At 53.1% G+C, this 18,233-nt stretch overlaps 1 protein-coding gene across 3 annotated transcripts in view; it reads right to left on the bottom strand.

Annotated features, from left to right (window-relative positions):
* The window catches only part of STEAP3 (STEAP3 metalloreductase), a 33,597-nt gene that overhangs the window by 6,089 nt on the left and 9,275 nt on the right, over positions 1 to 18,233 (bottom strand). For 2 of the 3 annotated variants that reach the window (XM_045559076.1, XM_045559075.1), the window contains exons 2-4: positions 10,706 to 11,205; positions 9,564 to 10,091; positions 2,870 to 3,034 (exon numbers count right to left, since the gene is read on the bottom strand). In XM_045559076.1, the coding sequence (XP_045415032.1) occupies positions 2,870 to 3,034; positions 9,564 to 10,091; positions 10,706 to 11,197 (1,185 nt within the window). In that variant the 5' untranslated portion in view covers positions 11,198 to 11,205. Of the gene's footprint in view, positions 1 to 934; positions 1,154 to 2,869; positions 3,035 to 9,563; positions 10,092 to 10,705; positions 11,206 to 18,233 lie in introns of those variants that run through there. The other variant, XM_045559077.1, reaches the window with a different exon arrangement.

Here is an 18,233-nt window from a genome sequence, read left to right as displayed (position 1 = left end):
GCCTTGGGAACAAAAGGATAAATGCAAACACAAGTCACCCCTTTGTGGAATCAACACATTGTTTTTAGCTAAACAGACCATTACAGACTCAGGGGTCAGCCCAGGCCCCTGAGACCCACAGCCGTCCCCGCAGCTGGTTTCTACGCCCCAGTGGCTGCTGTGGTCGTGTGTGGCAGGGGAGGGGATGGGGTTCTAGTAGCTCCTCACTGGCTGTGCTAACTTTATGGGAGAAGGTTGCAGTTTACCTCTGAAATCAGCAAGCCACCACTGGGTGCACACATCTTGCATGTCATAGTGTCTAGCTCACATCTTCCGTGTGACACAAGGTGGACACAGGTGCAAGGGAACAAGCAGAAGCCCTGGGGGCCAAGAAACTTGTCTGATGGTGCAGGGATGGTAGGTGGGTGTCTTGGGACTGAACCCGGTCTGCTGGCTCCACTGCCTGTGTTCCCTCCACCGAAGGTTGCCACACACTGCAGCATGCGCACCTATGAGTCACCCAGAGAGCTGCAAAAATAGACTTCCAGAGCCATCCCTGAGCATCTGAGAGCATAGGTGGGAGCAGGCCCGGGTATCTGTATTTGTCCCAGAGTGTTCTGGATGGCAGTGCACAGTAAGCGTTGTGTGTGACACTACTGCCCAGTGGACAGCCAGGCACAGCACACATGTATACACACCCACTGAATCACTATAACTGAAAAGACATCTATCCTTACAGCAAGCAAATCACTCTGATGCTTTCGCTGCCGTTCTATTCCATTTCGTGAAGGAAATGCTGACTTGATTGCATGACCCAAGAATGAGTGTCCACCGGTCTGCAAACACAGACCTGGACCACTCTGATCCAGGGTTGGAGTTTCTGGGCCTCTATCTCACTGCCTCCTACTGAACCCCAAAATGGGTGGTTGGTAATTTAATCAGCAATGTGGCCAGATACCCTAGGAATAATAGCAAAATGCCTTTTATTTTTCTTTCACACATAATCTCTCACCGTGCTCACAAAGTCCCTGTAGGGCATGGACTCCGTCTTCCAGGGGTGTAACCTGAGGCTCAGGGTGCAGGTGTGATCTGCCCACAGTCACGGAGCAGGGTAGTCGGGGGGAGAGCTGGCACCCAGGCTGCCCGGGCGACAGTGCCTCCTCCGGATCGGCATCTGGGTTTTGTGGACAGAATGCCAGCATTGGATTTCCACAAGTAAAATCCTGCCTTTCCATCCAAGGCCCCCCTACTCTCGCAGTGGCAAAAGGACTGTCCTATTTGTGTTTTTACTCTTTAATATGTAAAGTAGAACACAGCTTTTGCAGCCACAGTCAGCTTTTGCTAACAAAATCAAATCCGCAGGCTTTCCCCGGCAGCCGGAGCCAGGGCATGTAATCTACGGCTGCTTACAGGAGCAGCTTTCTGGCGAGGGGAGCAGCCTGTAGTCTGCTTTAATTGCGGATAAACCATGCGCCCCGGATACTCCAGGTGGGAACAGGAAAATCCTAGATTTGGGTGTGAGACACATGGGGATTAGTGGCAGATAAATAAAATTCCTCCCCTGCTCTTATGCTCGCATGTGGCAGCTCTGAGCGCTCCTCCAGGGACCTTCTAAGATGAGCAGAGCCAGGGAGATTCAGAAACAGACACACTTTAGAAAATATACAACCACAACTTTGTGTTGTTCTAAGGGACATGAAGCATCCCCAATCACGGACAATTCAACTGGATTATGTAAGAGCCTTACACTGTCACTGTCCCTCAGTCCTGTACCGTGTCCTCGCTGCACAGATACTCAACAGATTTTTCTTGCTAGTGGGGGTGGATATGATCGCTGTTCTCTGCCCTGATACAACACAATGGCAGGATCTAGCATTAGTCAGCTCCTACCCCTGGGAGGCATGAGTTAATCCGCCAACACTGACCACGTATTCTGTGTGAAGAACAGTGGGCGATGCCAAAGAAATGTAAAGAATGTCTCCATCTCAGTTGTCATTATAGTTGAAAGGGGGCTCTGCCTGTCTTGTTCCCTATTGCATCCCAGGCCTAGAGCATTGCCTGACATGCAGTAAGTGCTCAGTAAACATTTGATGAATGAACAAATGCATAAGAACCTGATGCCACTAGCAGCATTTCTGAGAGTGTCCGTGGAGTATTGATAGCTGCTATTTGGAAAAGAGGAGGGGAGGGCGCTAGTGCTCGAATAGTCTGGTTAACAAAGTTGGTTTGTTGTAGGCATCATTAGAATCTTTGATGTGCTGAGATGCATTGTGAATCTCTTAGGGGAATCAAATCTTTCTCAAATTTATTTGACTATAGACCTCCTTTTCTCTGGATTTTTCATAGGAATGGTGTCCTTTGGGAAAAGCTGTGTCTCATCCCCTATAAACTGGTGACCCTAATGGTTACCTGCCATCAGTTCTGCGAGAATCACAGGGTTAAAAGGAACAACAGAGCTGGGTTGAGATGAGGGTGTGAGGTGGTGGGCTAGGCCCACTCACTAGCTCACTGGCTCCTACCTAGACCAGCAGAATGTCCTACCTAGACCAACAGGGTGACTGCATGTCATGGAATTTTGTTTGGGAAGCTTAAGAATTGTTTGTAGAAGCTGAGACTGCTTGACCCAGGGTCCAGTGTTCTGGTCTCTAATTTTTTCACACACCTATATCTGGCTTCCCCAGATGTCTGGAGAATAAGCTTGTCCCAGGAAGCCCATTATCGGGAGGCTCGGATGGGCCCTCCAGGTTAGGCCAGGCCCTCGCGTGGGCAGAGCAGTCTTGCTGTACAGATGATGAAAGCCGAGGCCGTTCTCGGAGGGGCAGGTGCTTGCTTGTGGGAGGTGGGCTTGGGCCAGGCTGAGGCTCACTAGCAGAGGGGAGACCTACTTTACCTGAACGAAGCTGAACTCCCTCCAGTTGAGCGAGTTTGCGATGGATGGCAGCGAAGTCACAGCCAGCAGGGACAGCGTGCCGAGGGCCAGCACTCCCATGGAGAGGTATATCTCCATCCTCCAGACTTCTTCCTCCACCCAAAGGTGGCTCTTGTTGGCCAAGACCTGACACGGATGGAAAGAAAACCATGAACACTGTGGCAAAGGCTGGTACCCTGGGAGGGCAGGCGAGTGCTTAAGGACACAAGAAAGACGGCAACAGCTGATGCTCACAGCCCTCCTAACATGTGCCTGGCTCTGTGATGAGTGCTTCTTGAGCATTAACTCTTTGAATCCTCCCAACCACCCATGAAGTAGAGCTCACCATTATCCCATTTTACAGACGAGGAAAACGAGGCACAAAGACCAAGTTACCTTCTCAGGGTCACACAGATGCACAGCTGGGCTCAGGACCCATGCAGTCTGGCTCCAAAAACTTGGCTTCCCAGGGCTTTTACACACCTGCCCCGGGGGCCAGCCAAGCAGAATGGTCAGGTCAGTCAAGAGTAAGGAGTCCAGGAAGTCAACACGAAATACTCCCAGGCGTGATGACATCACACAGTTTTCTGGCCCCTGAATCCCAGGACAGGAGAGAGGAGCTATCCTAGCTCTGGGTCCCGTTAGCCAGATGGGCTCGTGCCTCTGCTGACCGCTTGGACCCCGTCTTCCTGGCCTCCCAGGCTGTCCCCAGTCACTGATTCACACTCAGGACACACAAAGACACACACGGACGCTGACCACCAACATTTCCTGACTCAAAGCCCCCACACTCCCATCTTCCTACCCAGTTCTCCGTCTGTCTGCAGCATACAGCTTTGGCTCAACTTTGCCAGGTGACAGAGACGGACAGCCATTCTTCAAACAGTTCAGTGAGCACTTAGGAAGCACCTACTGTGTGCTGGGTCCCGGGCTGCAGAGAATAAGGATACCTGCCCTCACAGAGCCCTGGGATCCTCAGCAAGCCCCAGGACACGTAAGTCAAGGAGCTCCTGTGAGTCCAGAGATTTCCACACTTTCTCTCCCTACCTGGAGTGCCACTGAGGCCCTCCCAGCCCGGCCGACACTCACTCGCACAGCCCTGCACGAGGAAGAACTTTTATCAGGGGCCTCCCATTAGAACCGTCATTTCTCAAGTAGACCAGGTAGCAGAGTTCCCGGAAGTCAAGGTGTTCTCTGAGAAATACCAAGAAATGCTGGTACTTTAATTCTACCAGCAGAATACAGAACAGTATTTCCATTAGAAAATGCAACTACGCTTTAGTAGGCAGGTCTCTGCCTCTCCAAACAGTGACTCATACGGGTTTTTTGAGAAACTATTTCAGCAGGAAAACAAATAACATAAGCCTAGTTAGCAGATAAAATATTAAAAATGAATCCAGTAGTCTGAGCAAAAATGGTTGAAAAGCTTACGAGAGAGAGTTGAAATACGCTGAGAAAATACCATCCATTGGGTACCTTTCCTGCAGTTTTTAAAAAAAGGTTTGTCTCTGTTCTATTTGACAACAGGCTGGCTCAGTTTGGTCCCTTTAGCCACAAAAGGACCTGGAGTCTGGGGACTCTCCAGTCGTGTGTGACTCTGGGCAACCCTGTCTCTGGGCCTCAGTTTCTCCACCCGAGAGCTGGGTGAGGTCATGTCTAGAGTTCTCTGGTGGCGCGTGGCCGGCCGGGGCTGTAGTCAGGGTTAGCGAGGAAGGTGTGCAGCGGGCAGAGAGGTCTCCTCCGTCACTCTGCCCCGAGGAGTCTTACTCACACCTCGCAGTGTCAACAACTGCTGCTGAGTAAGTCATCTCCTCACTGCAAGTTGTTTGTTCTTCGACTGTACTTCATTAGTCATTCCTCTCTGCGTGCTGCTAAGATCAGGCAGTTAATGTCACAAGTCAGAGTTGGATGATTACACACGTATGCCACATTTGCTTGCGAAATGTCTTGTTTTTTTCCTCTAATATTACCACTCCGCAGTGATGCTGGGAAGGGAGGGATGAGGTAGGTGAGGGAGCAGTGGCTCGTGAGGACCTGCATGAGGACCCGGTCCCCGGCCACCACAAACAGCCTGTGAGTCCCCCGCCACCGGCCACAGCACTGCCCTCTGAACGCCTCAGTGCCCTGTGCCGTGCACAGCTCACCGGAAGGGAGTTGTAACAGCTCTCCCTCTCCCTAGTGATTCCCCATGTCTAGAGCTAATCGAATTGGCCGCCTAGAGAACACGGAGGGAGTGGTCGCCAACGAGAGATGGAAAGATGGCGTTCGGGCGTGGGACTTCCCTGTAGGCTGCGGGTTAGATGTTGAAGGACCAGTGAGGCTGCAGCAGTGGCCCTTCTCCCTGTCCCCATGGCGGGCAGGGGGTGGGAAGAGAGTGGTGCCCACCCATTGCCTGCCAGACCCAGAGGAGGAGGAGGCAGCAGGATGTGGAAGGGGCTGGCTGGGTGGGCGGTGGAGAGACCCCATTGAAGTCCCACAGGCCTTGGAGTCTAACATTGACTCTGCCACTGGGGGGCAGCCGTGAGACCCTGGGCAGTCCCTTTCCTTGCCAGTAGCATCGCTGTCTCTCTCTTGCTGTGTTACTGCCGGACTAAAAGGACGATGTTGGTGAAACGAGTAGCATGTGACTGGCACACAGTAGGTGCCTAATATAATAAATGACTGGTGCCATTGTTCTTAGTGGCAACTGGGCAGTTAGATTAGTCTTGCACCAAGCTCTACGTGTACTCCTCTTAAGGGATGCCTGGTGTTGTGGCCAATTTAACAAGCAGTCACTCAGTGAATGTGCACTGCACTAGGAATCTGTGTTAGGAACCCTGGACCTGAAGGTCTGGAAGACCCAGTCATGGAACTTTGAGTTGGGTACGAAGTGGTGCATAAGAAAAATAATAGGAGTGTGCACAAAATAGAACAGATGACAGAGGTGGGTATGAGTAAGTGGGGGGATGGGCTAGGGGAGCTTAACAGAGGTAGGGTTTTGAAGGAGGAATAGGAGTGTGCCAGGCTGTCAAGATGTCCCAGGATGGTTATTCTGGGCCAAGGGGAGTGAGCTCTGCCCATTTAGAGGACAACATGGGACCCAAGTGTGACATGTCCCAGGAGAAGTGGGGGAGATGAGGCTGGAAAGGGAGTGTGGCCGCATCATGAGGGGTCTACCATTATCCCAAGGACAGTGGGGAGTCACTGAACACTCAGCAGTGGCATGGCCAGGTGAGAGTTTTAGACGGTTCTTTGACAGCTATGTGCTGATTTAGTTTGAGGTGAGGGAAATAGGAAAACTGTGCAGGTTAAACATTGTCTTTGATCTTGATCTTTGATTTTGATCTTGAAATGCATCTCTGGGGAAACGCACAAGCAAATCTGAAAGCACTATGCAAATACCAGCTATTGTTGGTGATAATACTGTCAATAAACACGATCTCAATGGTTTTCTCTACAGCTGGGATTCAGCTTTGCTTCCAAATCTATGGACTCAGGGGCTTTAAGGAGATCTTGGAGAAGGCGTTTTCTGTGCCCAGGCCAGCACTCTCCCTTAACCACAGGGCCCTGTGGGCAGCTGGAGTGGGGAGTGGCCATGCGGGGATGCTGTTGCGAGGTGCCCGTGGGCAGGCAGGGAAAGTCACCCAGCAGGCAGGGACCGCCCTGGGAGGCCCTGCGCCAGGAACTGAATGCAGAACAGCCTCAGTGCCAGGCTCAGGACCTGAGGGCATGGCTGCCCCAACATCTCCAGGCTCGGGCAACTCCCCACTCCTGGGCCACTCTGTGAAGCCCCTGCCTCCTTCAGACCATCCCCCAGGCACACCCACATCAGCCCTCGCTCTGCCCTTGAGAACTCAGCGGGACAAGTTCAAGCCCCTTTGCCTGTGAGGCCTTGGGTGTCTGAGAGCAATCAGGTCCTGTGGGAGGGATGGTTGCCTGGCAACCTCGCCAAGGCCACAGCCCTCCGGGACTTTGGAATGTGGGGGAGAAGTTCCTCTCATGAGCCCCTTGGTGCCCTGGTATTTGCATCAAGGCAACACAGGGTTAACATAATATCAAGGGGAACCTTGACAGGGCAGAGAATTTAGAGAAAGGACGCCAGAGGGTGGCAGGGGTGGGAGGGAGCAGTGGTTATGCCTTGTGTCTTGGGGGGGGGGGGCCTTACCTTCTTCCTCACCCCTGCCTGAAACACCTGCCAACACAAAGGACAGGGGCTCCCATACACTCAGATTTGCCACCTCCTGGGCAGCAAAGGTTGGACCAGTCCCCAAAGAGCCTCTCAGAACCTCCTGCTGAGGGGATTGATTCTGTTTAGAACCGAGTAAGAAAATACCAAACAGCATTAAAAATATTAGCACTAGGCCCTTTTGTTACAACAGGGGGGCCCGTTTGTCATCTGTGGTGAATATACCTTGCTCTTGCTCTGAAAATCTATCTTGCCCTTCCTCAATAAATTTCATTTCATGCTAATATATATATGTATGTGTGTATATATATATATATATATATATATATATACATATATATATTAGCACTGGGAGAGAACTTGATCTACACATCAGGGCCCTGAGGACAAAAGAGGGGCTGTAACTTTCTCAAAGTCAAGGTCTTTGTTCTAAGCAGTGATGCTGGAGAACAAGAGTCCAGAGCTCTGGCCTTCAGGCCTCTATGCCCCCCACACCAGCTGAGGCACGGGACAAGGGTGGGCCCAGCAGAGTAGGTGCTCAGTGAATGAGTGAATGAATGATCTGAGTTCTGAAATCATTTATTCAACTGTTAATTTGCATTTGTTTTCCCTGTAGAAAGCAGTGTAGGTACCAGCTTGATCTGAATCCCAGCTCTGCTACTTATTGGCTGTGTGACTTTCCTCAAGTTGCTTAACCTCTCTCTGCCTCAGTTTCTCATCTGTAAAATAAGGATAGACCAGCACTTGTCTTACAGGGATGAGACAGGTTACATGCATCCACAGTAGGTATATAAAGCTCTTAGAATGGTAGCTGGTATACAGCAAGGTCTTTTTAAAGGTTTGTGACTATTATTTTTTCCCTTCCTCTCAATTCCATCAGGCATCTTGCTTCTCTCCCTGAAGTCGGGGATTCTTCCTTTCTCTTATGAGAGTCTGAGCCCACAGATACAATGATGCCAGGTGTCTGTGGGTGAGGAAGGACGAGGGCAGCTGGGAAGCTGCCAGCAAGGAGGGAGGAGCCCCGAGAGTGAGTAGGGAGGGGCTGACATCTGTTCCCAGGAGCCACCAGCCTCACTTCCCAGGGCTCCTGGTACCCCATCCTCTGAGGCGGTGGCCCTGTGGCAGGTGTGCCCCCCGAGGGGACCACTAGGCCCCTGAATCCTGAGCAGGAACAGAAGCTGCAGGGGCCATCTAGGCTGGAATGAGGAGTGGATGAGAAGTGTCTCACTGGCGCCTGGACCAAACCCCACAGGGCAACTAGTGTCCGGGAGTGGTCAGGACCCATGCACCAACGTAAGTTGGAGGAAACAGAGAAAGGCAGTGTTGCTTGCAGACCTGAGCTTGGGACTAGCAGGTCTGCTCACCTGCAGTCAAGCCAGGTGAGCTTGTGGACCAGGATGGAGCATCAGGAGCCTGTTTCTATGGGTACAGGTGCCAGCTGATGCCACCCCTGTCCCCACCTGGCCTGGCCTGAAGGCCCTCCACTTCCCAGGAATCCTGCTGGCAAAGGAGCACCATGTGGGTTTTCTAGATGAGTGAATAATACCAGCCCCCCAAATAAAAATCCCTAAATCCCAAAACCCTCATTCCTGCAGCCTTCCCTGTCTCAGCTGACGGCAACTCTGTGCTTCAAGGTGTTCAGACCAAAACCCCAGAGTCATCCTCGATCACCCCACACCCCAGGCCCACTACATCAGCACTTCTGTGTCGTCCAGGGCCGCCCTGCCCCTCTGCTGCTCCCGCGCCCTCCCAGCCTCACTGCCTGGCATCTGGCGTGCACGGCCTCCTCCGGCTCCAGGAGCCCAGCTGCCTCTGGGCCCGGTTGTCTGTTCTCAGCCCAGCAGCCGGAGTGAGCCAGGTAAAATATCAGGCGGGTCGTCAGTCCTCAATTCAAAATCATCACTCCTTGGTTCCCTATTTCATGCAGAGCCCCAGGTCAAAGCCCTTCCTCGGCCTTCAAGACCCCGTGGTCTGGCTTTGACCTTTCAGGCCTCTTCTGCCACTCCCTTATGGGCTCTCGCCATGGGGGCCTCTTGGCTGCTCCTCCAACACGCCAGGCAGGTGACTCAGCTCTCGCTGCCCCCTGGGCCTGCATCACCCCCCACTGGCTACCTGGCCCACTCTCCCCTTCTTCCTACCTCTGCTCACACAGCGTCCACTCAGCAAGGCCTCCCCTGACCGTCTCTAAAACCGCACCCCCACTGCCCTCCCCTGCTTTCCTTTGTGCCTTAGCACTCACGACTTCCTAATGGCGTGCTACAACTCACTGCTTTATTTTAAGTCTGCCCCACCTGGGCTGCACCCACGAGGGGAGGGATTTGCATCTGCTTTCCTCACTGATACTCAAAATCTTGGACAGCAGGATGTGGGCGCTGCCCGATGGGAACAGAATCTGCAGTTGGCAACTGGTGCGGCTGCACCTGTGGGTTCCGGCCGCACCTGGCTCACCGAGGGCGCTGGGCGGGCACGTGCTGCGTGCGGCAGGGAGCGCGGGCGGGCGCGGGGCGGTACCTGCTTGACGGCCAGGTTGACCAGGTCGTAGCGGTGGGAGCGCGTCAGCGGCAGGCAGAAGCTGTAGAGCGCGTGCAGGGCGGCGCAGAAGAAGCTGAGCAGCCCGATCTGCTTGCGGTGCTGCAGCCAGTGGTCCAGCCAGTCCGGGAAGCGGCGGTACTTGGTGCCCCGCCGCAGCTGCAGGGCGGCTGCCAGCACACCGGGCAAGTACACCAGCGACAGCAGCACGTAGGCCACGCACGGCAGCGTGGTGTTGACCACGGACACCGGCAGCTTGTAGAACTTGTTCTTGCTTTCCTGCACGTAGGGCTGCAGCACGTCCCGGACGAAGTTGTAGGCATAGAAGCAGACGAAGAGCCCCAGGGCCAGGAGGGTGGGCACCTTCCAGCCCGGGAGGAGGCGCAGGGGAATGGCCTCCACTTCCCGGGCGGACGCCAGGGATCCCATGTCCACGGGCATGAAGCCCATGGCGTGCACCATCTCAGAGACAGCACGCTTGGCTTCCGGCTGGTCGCCACAGATGGGCACCTGTGGGCAGGAAGCGGCCAGTCAGACGGGGTCACAGGCCTCTGGAGTGGGCAGGGCCTCAGTGAGCATCTGGGCCAAACCTTACTGAGCAGCTGAGGAAACTGAGGCTCAGAGGGACAGCGACTTGTCCAAGTGAGCTGCCAGTTAATGGTGCAGCTGGGAGCAGAGGGGTTCTGCCTCCCGGGTCAGGGGTCTTTCCTCTGCCACCTGGACCTCCCAGCCTCTGACCCGGCCAGGCCCACTACTCACGGAGAGAAACTGCTAACAGTGAGTGTCCTGCCCAGCTCACTGACATCAGCGGCCACAAGCAAAATGCCCGTCTAGGCAGCCCCCACCGGCCCTTGGAATAGCTGCTTTCAAAACCATAGCAGAAAGGACCTGGGTTTCAGAGTCATATGAAGTGGGTTCATATTCCAGCTCACCAGCGGTGGGACTCTAAGTAAAATCATTAACATCCCTGAGCCTCAGTTTCCTGCTCTGCAAAATGAAATTTTGCGGTGATGTGACATTGGCTGTAATAATGTATGAAAAAGGCCTGGCATGCTGAAAGCCCGCAAGAAAAATTAGCCATTTATATATATTATTATGATGGACGTTATTCCGCCAGAACCTACCTGCCTGTTCCCATCCCTCGGGCCAGCCTGCAGGGCCCAGGCAGAGATGACGTTGAAGGCCTTAACCACTGTGGAGGTGGGGAAGAGGGAGGCCAGGTACTCAGCATTGGACTCGCGATGTTGAAGGTGCTCTTGCTCTGTGGGGTTGCTCACATCCACCAGGATCTTGCCGGCTAGCTGGTGGCTGAGACCGCACAGCGAAGAGTAGTGCTCCCGGAACACGGCCACGAAGATGACCTCTGGGGAGCTCACTGCATCCACCTGGAAAGTCACCTGGGCCACCGAGGGGAACAGCCCAGCTGTGCGTTTGGGGTTGCGGCTCCCCACCACCACGTTGAAGCCAGAGTCCACCAGGCGTGTGGCCAGGGAGCGGGCAAAGTCCCCGCTACCCAGGATGCCCACTTTGGGGGCCTCACTGGGGGCCTCGACAAGGCTGCCATTGCTGTCCACCAGGCGACGGCCGATCAGCGGCTTCTCCATCTCTCCTGACATTTTGGTGGCTGCAAGAAGAGAGGAACCTGGTCACTGGAGGGCTCCCTTCCTGCCACCTCCCTCCTCTTGTCCATAGGAACTGCACGACAGTCAGACATTCACCCAGCAGGTGTTCACTGAGTGCCACCACGTGCCGGCACCAGGGCACAAGCTGAGCAAGACCCAGCCCCTGCCCTGAGGGGGGCACAGACTCAGGAAGAGGAGAGAGAAGGACTTCTGCCCTCCCTCCTTCGTCTTTCCTGCTGAATTATTTCCTTGGGACAAACTGGCAGAGTGGGCGTGGGGAAGAAGGCTCTGGGATTTCCATTACCAAAGCTATACAGTGCCACACTTCTTTTCAGGATTATGCGAGGGACAGGGTCACTAGCCAGGAGTGACCATTTAACCTCAACTTCACCATCACGGGAAGAGTGAGCATGTGCTTGCCTGCATTTTGCATTTTGGAACAGTTCTGCTCCTGCTCTCCCTGAAAGACGTGAGGAACAGCTGGAGGCAGGGACCTCATCTTACCTGACTTTGGACCTCACTATTTGTCTTGGGGCCTGGCACAAAGGTGGTGCTCAGTGTTCACTGAATGAATGTATGATAGGAATGAACCCTGAAGCCCTCTTCTCCAAGGCTAGGACTGGGAGACATGACAGTAAATGGGCCCCTGAGGCAGGGTGGGTGCCCTGGGACCTCCTTCGCTGAGCCCAAGATATGAGTGGACGTGGAGGAAACCCTAGACTTGGGCCAGGAGTCTACAGTAAACTTGGATGGGAAAAATTATATTTTAATTGTCACCAACTTCTAAATGAAATGTACCATTTCCTTTAAGCATGAAGGCAAGCAACAGAGTTTTTCATCAATACTGACCAATGTCATATCACAAATTTAATTGTAAACAAGTTTTCCTAACACTATTTAAACTCATCACTAATTTGAAATTATGGTAGATATGAGACCTGCTAGCAGATCTTGTTATTTAGTGTGCTGATAAAAAGCATGCATATTGCTACTGTACATCTTTTAACAAAAATTTTGACTGTTTCATTATAATATGTTTCCTTTCTAACCCTAGGTTATTTTATTTTATGCACGTGAGAGCATTACTCTGGGCAGAAGTCCACAGGCTTCACCAGCCTATGGGACCACAGGGGTTAAGAAGCCCTGCCTGGAACCGGGGGAGCAGCAGGGATGGCTTGAAACACCCCACGTGGGTGTCTGCCTCTCCCCACTTTTCCACAGCACTCCCCTGGCACCCTCTTAACAGCAGGTAAGGGGGAGGGTACAGGGTCTAATGCCAGTATGGAGCAGGGGGGCCAGGAGACTGTGGCCTGGCTCTGTGATGAACCAGCTGTATGTCCTCAGACAAGCCCCTGTGGACCCCAGCTCCCACCTTTGTCAATGGAGATCACATCTCTGCTCTCAGATGACACATAATGCAATCCTAAAAGGTTTTAAAACCTGTGGCATGGGCCTTTTACAAAGCAACAGAAGCTCCTATTTATGGGATGCCGACCATGGACTGGGCACTGTTCTCAGGCTTTTCCTGGAGTGATAGTCCCCTAGTCCTCACAAGGGCCCCATGCATTAGACCCTGTTAACATCCTCAATTTAAAGAGGAGGAAACTGAGGCTCTGGGAGGTTGAGGAACTTGCGCCGGGTGGCACGGATAGGTGAGGGAAGAGCTGGCTGGCGGTCTGTCTGCCTCTGTAGTCTGACTTCACTCAGAGTCTTACTGCCCAGACAGAGGGCAGCGAGCCGTCTGGAGAGCGGCCAGGCTGGACCCACACCAGTGGGGAGAGAGGTCAGTGTGGAAGGGGGGTACTGACTGTCTGTCCATCCTGAGAGTCAGGGACACACCTTCCTGGCCTGCCTCCGCCACGGCGCGGGGAACTCCTTAGCCTCCCCCACAGCTTTAAAGTGGTTGTGACACATCGCCCTGCCTCTCTCACGGCGGAGCGGGGACTGGCTGAGCTGAGCCGCTGAGGGTCATTTTTGCAGGGACCACGCTTCCTGCGCCCACAGATGGAGGGCCACACCCGCACTGACGTGCAAGCGCCCACCAGGACCCCCACCCAGCCCACACCAGACCCGACCTCTCTCCAGAATGTCTGGTTCCCTCACCTTTAAAATGAGGACACTAATTCCACCTCTCTAAGCGTTGCTGTGAAGACGAAATGGGTTGGTATGTTTAGAGCTCGGAGCCATCTCTCCTGAGGGGGGTGTGTGTGGGTGTCCTCTAAGTTCTTCCCGGGCAGTGGCCACATCAAACTCTCCTGCCCTCCCGCTGCCTAGCACAAGGCTGCTGCTGGTCTAGAGGCCGGCGGGGGCTGGGGCAGCACAGGTGGTACAAGTTCTGGAGGTCCAGCAGAAGCCCCTGTTGCCTGTCCATGTGGCCTGAAGGTGAGGGTGTAACTAACCCTGTCTGGGCCCCAGCTCCTTTCGGGACCTATTTATAGATCGATGAGGGAGCAGGGAGGGGATCGGATTGCAGCTCGGTGGGCCGAGGCCTGTCGTCTGCACACAGACCCGCCACCTCCCCTCCCAAGCTGCAGACAAAACACCATAGAGGCTCCTGTGTCCCTGTGGCCTCTGGGTCTCTGCCCAGGCTCGCCTGTCCCCTCCCGCTTCCTGGCAGGGCCACAGTGTGGGTTCTGTTTATGGCTGGGAGCCACGCCAGGCCCGCCGGCCTGCCTGCCAGCTTCTGCCTGCTCTTGAGCAGGCCACACGTGGTGGGCAGTCATGACGGCCACAGCCCCACGGCCTCTTCTCTGTGGGCAGCCGACCACCCTCCAGATACGAGTGGCCAGGGCAGGCCTTGCCACGGGGGTCTCTGCAGGGTAGGTGTGGGCAGGGGTGCTGGGGCAATTGACAATCAGAGGCCAGCCTTGACACCCTGAAGCCAGCTATGATGGAAACACAGATTCTCCCACAGAACTCTTCTCTAAATGTAAAAACTGTAGAGATGGGCCAGGCTCGTCACTCATGCCTGTAATCCCAGCACTTGGGAGGCCAAGGCAGGAAAATGGCTTCAGCCCAGGAGTTTGAGACCAGCCTGGACAACATATCAAGACCCTGACTCTACAAAAAATAAAAATTTGCTGAGTGTGGTGGTGCCTGCCTGTAGTCCCAGCTACTCTGGAGGCTGAGGCAGAAGGATCGCTTGAGCCCAGGAGTTGAAGGCTGCAGTGAGCTATGATCAAAGCATTGCACTCCAGCCTGGGTGACAGAGTGAGACCCTGCCTTTAAAAAATAATAAATAAATAAATAAATAAAAACTCTTAAAGCTTGATATTTAAAAAGACAAATGACCTATATACAAATGGGCAAAAGATTTGAATAGACATTTCTTCAAAGAAGATACACAAATGGCCACTAAGCACATGAAAAGATGTTCCACATCATTAGCTCTCAAGGAAATGCAAATTAAAACCACAAGGAGACATCACTTTACACCCACTATGATGGCTATAATAATAATTTTTTTAAAAGACAGATAATAACAAGTGTTGGTGAGGATGTGGAGAAATCACTCACACTGCTGGTGGAATTGTAAAATGGTGCAGCCAGTGTGGAAAAGAGTCTGGCAGTCCCTCAGAAGATTAAACAGCTTCAATATGACCCAGCAATTCCACTCCTAGGCTTATAGCAAAGAAAAACAAAAACATATAGCCACACAAAAACATTTACACCAATGTTCCCAGTAGTAGTATTTATAATACCCCCAGAATAGAAAACAACCCAAACGTCCATCAGCTCATGGATGCTTAAACAAAACATGGCACATCCATGCGATGGGGTAGGCCATAAAAAGAAACTGAGCACTGATACACGCTCCCGCACGGATGAACCTTGAAAGTATTATGCTAAGTGAAAGGAGCCAGTTGCAAAAGGTCACATATTATATAACTACATTTTAACAAAATGCCAGAATAAGCAAATCCAAGAGACACAAAGTAGATTAGTGGTTGCCAGGCAATGGGAGACAATGGGAGGTGACTGCTCACTGGTACAGGGTTTCTTTTTGGGTTGATGAAAATATTCTAAAATTGATCGTGGTGATGGCTGCACGATGCTGAATACACTAGAAGCCACTGAATTACGTACTTTATATGGCTGAATTGTATGGTATGTGAAGTATAGCTCAATAAAGTTGTTATAAAAAAAGAAAAGTTGCCATTAAAATAGAAATCGAGACACCGCAAACTGTTACTAGCAGTGTAAACTAAGGGTAAACACATTTTGGGTGGGAGCTTAAGGACATGTCATGAGGTTAAGGCATGGATTTTGTGACATCAGTGTTGGTGGCAGCTATGGTTTGGATGTTTGTCCCCTCCAAACCTCATGTTGAAATGTGATTTGATCCCCAGTGAAGGAGGTGTTTGGGTCATGGGGCAGGTCCCTCAGGAATAGATTAATGCCTTCTTTCAGGGGTGAGTTCTCTCTCTCCACTAGTCCCCATGAAAGCTGGCTGTTTTAAAGAGCCTAGCACCTTCCGCTCTCTCGTGCTTCCTCTCTCGCCATGTGATCTTTGCCTTCCGCCCTGCATGGAAGCAGCCTGCAGCCCTCACCAGATGCAGATGCCCAAATCTCGAACTTTTCAGCCATCAGAATCGTGAGCCAAATAAACCTTCTTTCTTTATATATTACCCAGCCTTATGTATTCCTTTATAGCAACACAAAACAAACTAAGACAGTGGCTTCTGTAACCCTCTAAAGTTATTTCCTAGTTGTTTTCCCCGTCATTGAGGTTTCTAAGCCCTATGACCTCAGGAGAGATGGAACCTCGGGCTAAACAGTTCTCTCGGCTTTTGCTCACACAGCTGCTTCTCTCACTCCCTCCGTGCAAGCAGACAGCTGTTTCAGGGCCAGGTGGGACGGCAGGCATGCACCAAGTGCTGGGGTCTGAGGCCCAGCGCCTGGGATGGGTGAGTGAACAGGGCAGAGTGTTGCAGTGGGAGGGGACGGGAAGCATCGCCTGCTATTCGCCCACGTGGCTGAGGGTTTATACAAGGTTGTGCGGGGGAACCAGCGCGCACAGCTGCAAATCTGTCAGTGGGGCATTAGGGCTGATTACTTCCTTTCTTCCCCCCAACGTCATCCCTTCCCTAATTAGGCAGAGGATCCGATCCCTGGGACTCTCCAGATCACACACCTGAAGCCACCGCTGGTCACTGGGAGCCTGCCCAGCCAGGCCAGGCTGCTCTGCCCAGGGCAGCTGTCAGGACGCGGGCAAGTCACTTCGCCTTTCTGGGGCCCGGTTTCCTCGTCTGCGCCATGGGGTGATGCTACTTACTTTAATGAGTTGTAAGAATTATATGAGGTAAGTAAAGTGCCATATTTTAGGCCTGCTAAATTCACTCATTTTTCATTTTATTCTTCTTTCTCTCTAGGATTTTTTGTAAACCTTTTTGTCTGTGTAAAGCAGAAATAGATGCATCTAAATCAATATACGGTGTTCTCTGCCAAATGGAAAAATTTACTTTAAAATGTTCTAAAAATGTGCTCTAAGATAATGGCCTGGAAGCACATGCCCATTTCTCCCCAAGACAATTGGAGGAAAAAACCTGCTGCTACTTGGGACTCAGGGAGGAGGGAGAAGGGGCGGCTGAGCTGGGGGAGGGGGCATCGTAGGGAGAGGCTGGCTGTCAGGGGCAGGGCCCTGGTGGTTTGGGACCGGGGCACTGCGCTCCCTGAGCCCTCTAGCAGCTGATAGTCCTAATACCTTGTTCCCTGTCAGGGACAGTCCTCATGTCATCGGGGTTGCCAGGACCCCCAGCTCCTGGATCAAGCCCACACCAGCTGCCTCTGCCTTCACAGCCCTCAACAGCAACCCCTGCCCCACTAGACAGTATTTTTTTCCTTCCTGTCTGTCTCCTCCCTGGACTCCAAGCTTCTCAAGGGGGGAGCCGTTTACTCAGTTCTACTACTCACTTTTGTGACCCCAGCATTTAGGCCACATCAGGTCAGACCTGAGCTGTATCAGCATTACCCGGAGGCCTTGTGAAAACACACTGCTGGGCTCCACGCCTGGAGTGTCTGATGCTGCTGCAGGGCCCACCCTTCATAAAGCCCCCCTGGCCCCCAGGCCGAGTATCAGCGCTCTCTCCCTGCGCTCCTCATCCCTGCGCACCCCTCGGCCGCCCAGAGTGGGGACTCTTTGGTGAGAAGGTGGTCAGCGTCACCACGACATTGTTAGTGGAGCCACTGAGGGACACCACTCCCGCGACCTCCGCCCCTGCCCATGTGGGTCACAGGCCCCTGCAGGCTGGAGCAGAAGAGAGCCCAGGAGCCCCCTAACACCCTGACTGGGAGGATGTTCCCAGAGGATGGAGTTTCCTGCCTCTCATCCAGGACTCTGTCTCCACCATGACTCGACAGTCCAGCCTTAAGAACAGTTGGAACAGTCCATTGCAGTTCATTACTCTGCAGTGCCGGCACGTGGGCAGGATGGGGTTGGCGCTGGTTGGGAAGGGGAAGAGGAAAGCCCAGAGGTCAGCAAGGCCAGGGGCTGGAAGTGGGGGTGGGGGATTGGGGCAGTGGAATTGGGAGGATGCCCAAGCCCTGGAATCCCCATGGTGCACAACACCAGGGGGCACCATGCACACTGTAATTCCTGGGGAGAGTGACCCCTGAAGTTGTGCAGTACACAGCCTGTGCAATTTTATGCAATGGTTGGTCTTGCCAAGCCTCCTCTGAGAAATTCCTTCATTAATTTTCCCTGTGTACCTGCATGGAGCAAAGCATCATGGCCATGTGGGTGGCCAAAGACAGCCTGCCCTCTTTGGGCTCTTAGGAGAAAAGCCAGCTACCCCGTGCAGCAAGGAACAAAATGGTCGAATGAGGGCATGGCCAGGTGCTGTGGAGCCAGGGAGGAGTGGCTCACTCGCCCAGTGAGGTCAGGGAGCTGGCATGGGGGACAGCCAGCTCCCTATGGGCCGGTTAAGCCAACCAGGCTGGAGGCCATCAGGCATTGGCAGCTGAATCTGCAGCCTCAGCATCTGGAGTCGGGTGGTTTCTTGCTTTTCAGGGAAACTTGGAGCTGCACACC

The sequence above is a fragment of the Lemur catta genome, chromosome 8 (assembly GCF_020740605.2).
Source record: "Lemur catta isolate mLemCat1 chromosome 8, mLemCat1.pri, whole genome shotgun sequence".
In the NCBI taxonomy this organism is placed as follows: Eukaryota; Metazoa; Chordata; class Mammalia; order Primates; family Lemuridae; genus Lemur; species Lemur catta.
The sequence above is the reverse complement of the archived record's forward strand: the minus strand, read 5'-3'. Positions and strand labels throughout refer to the sequence as shown.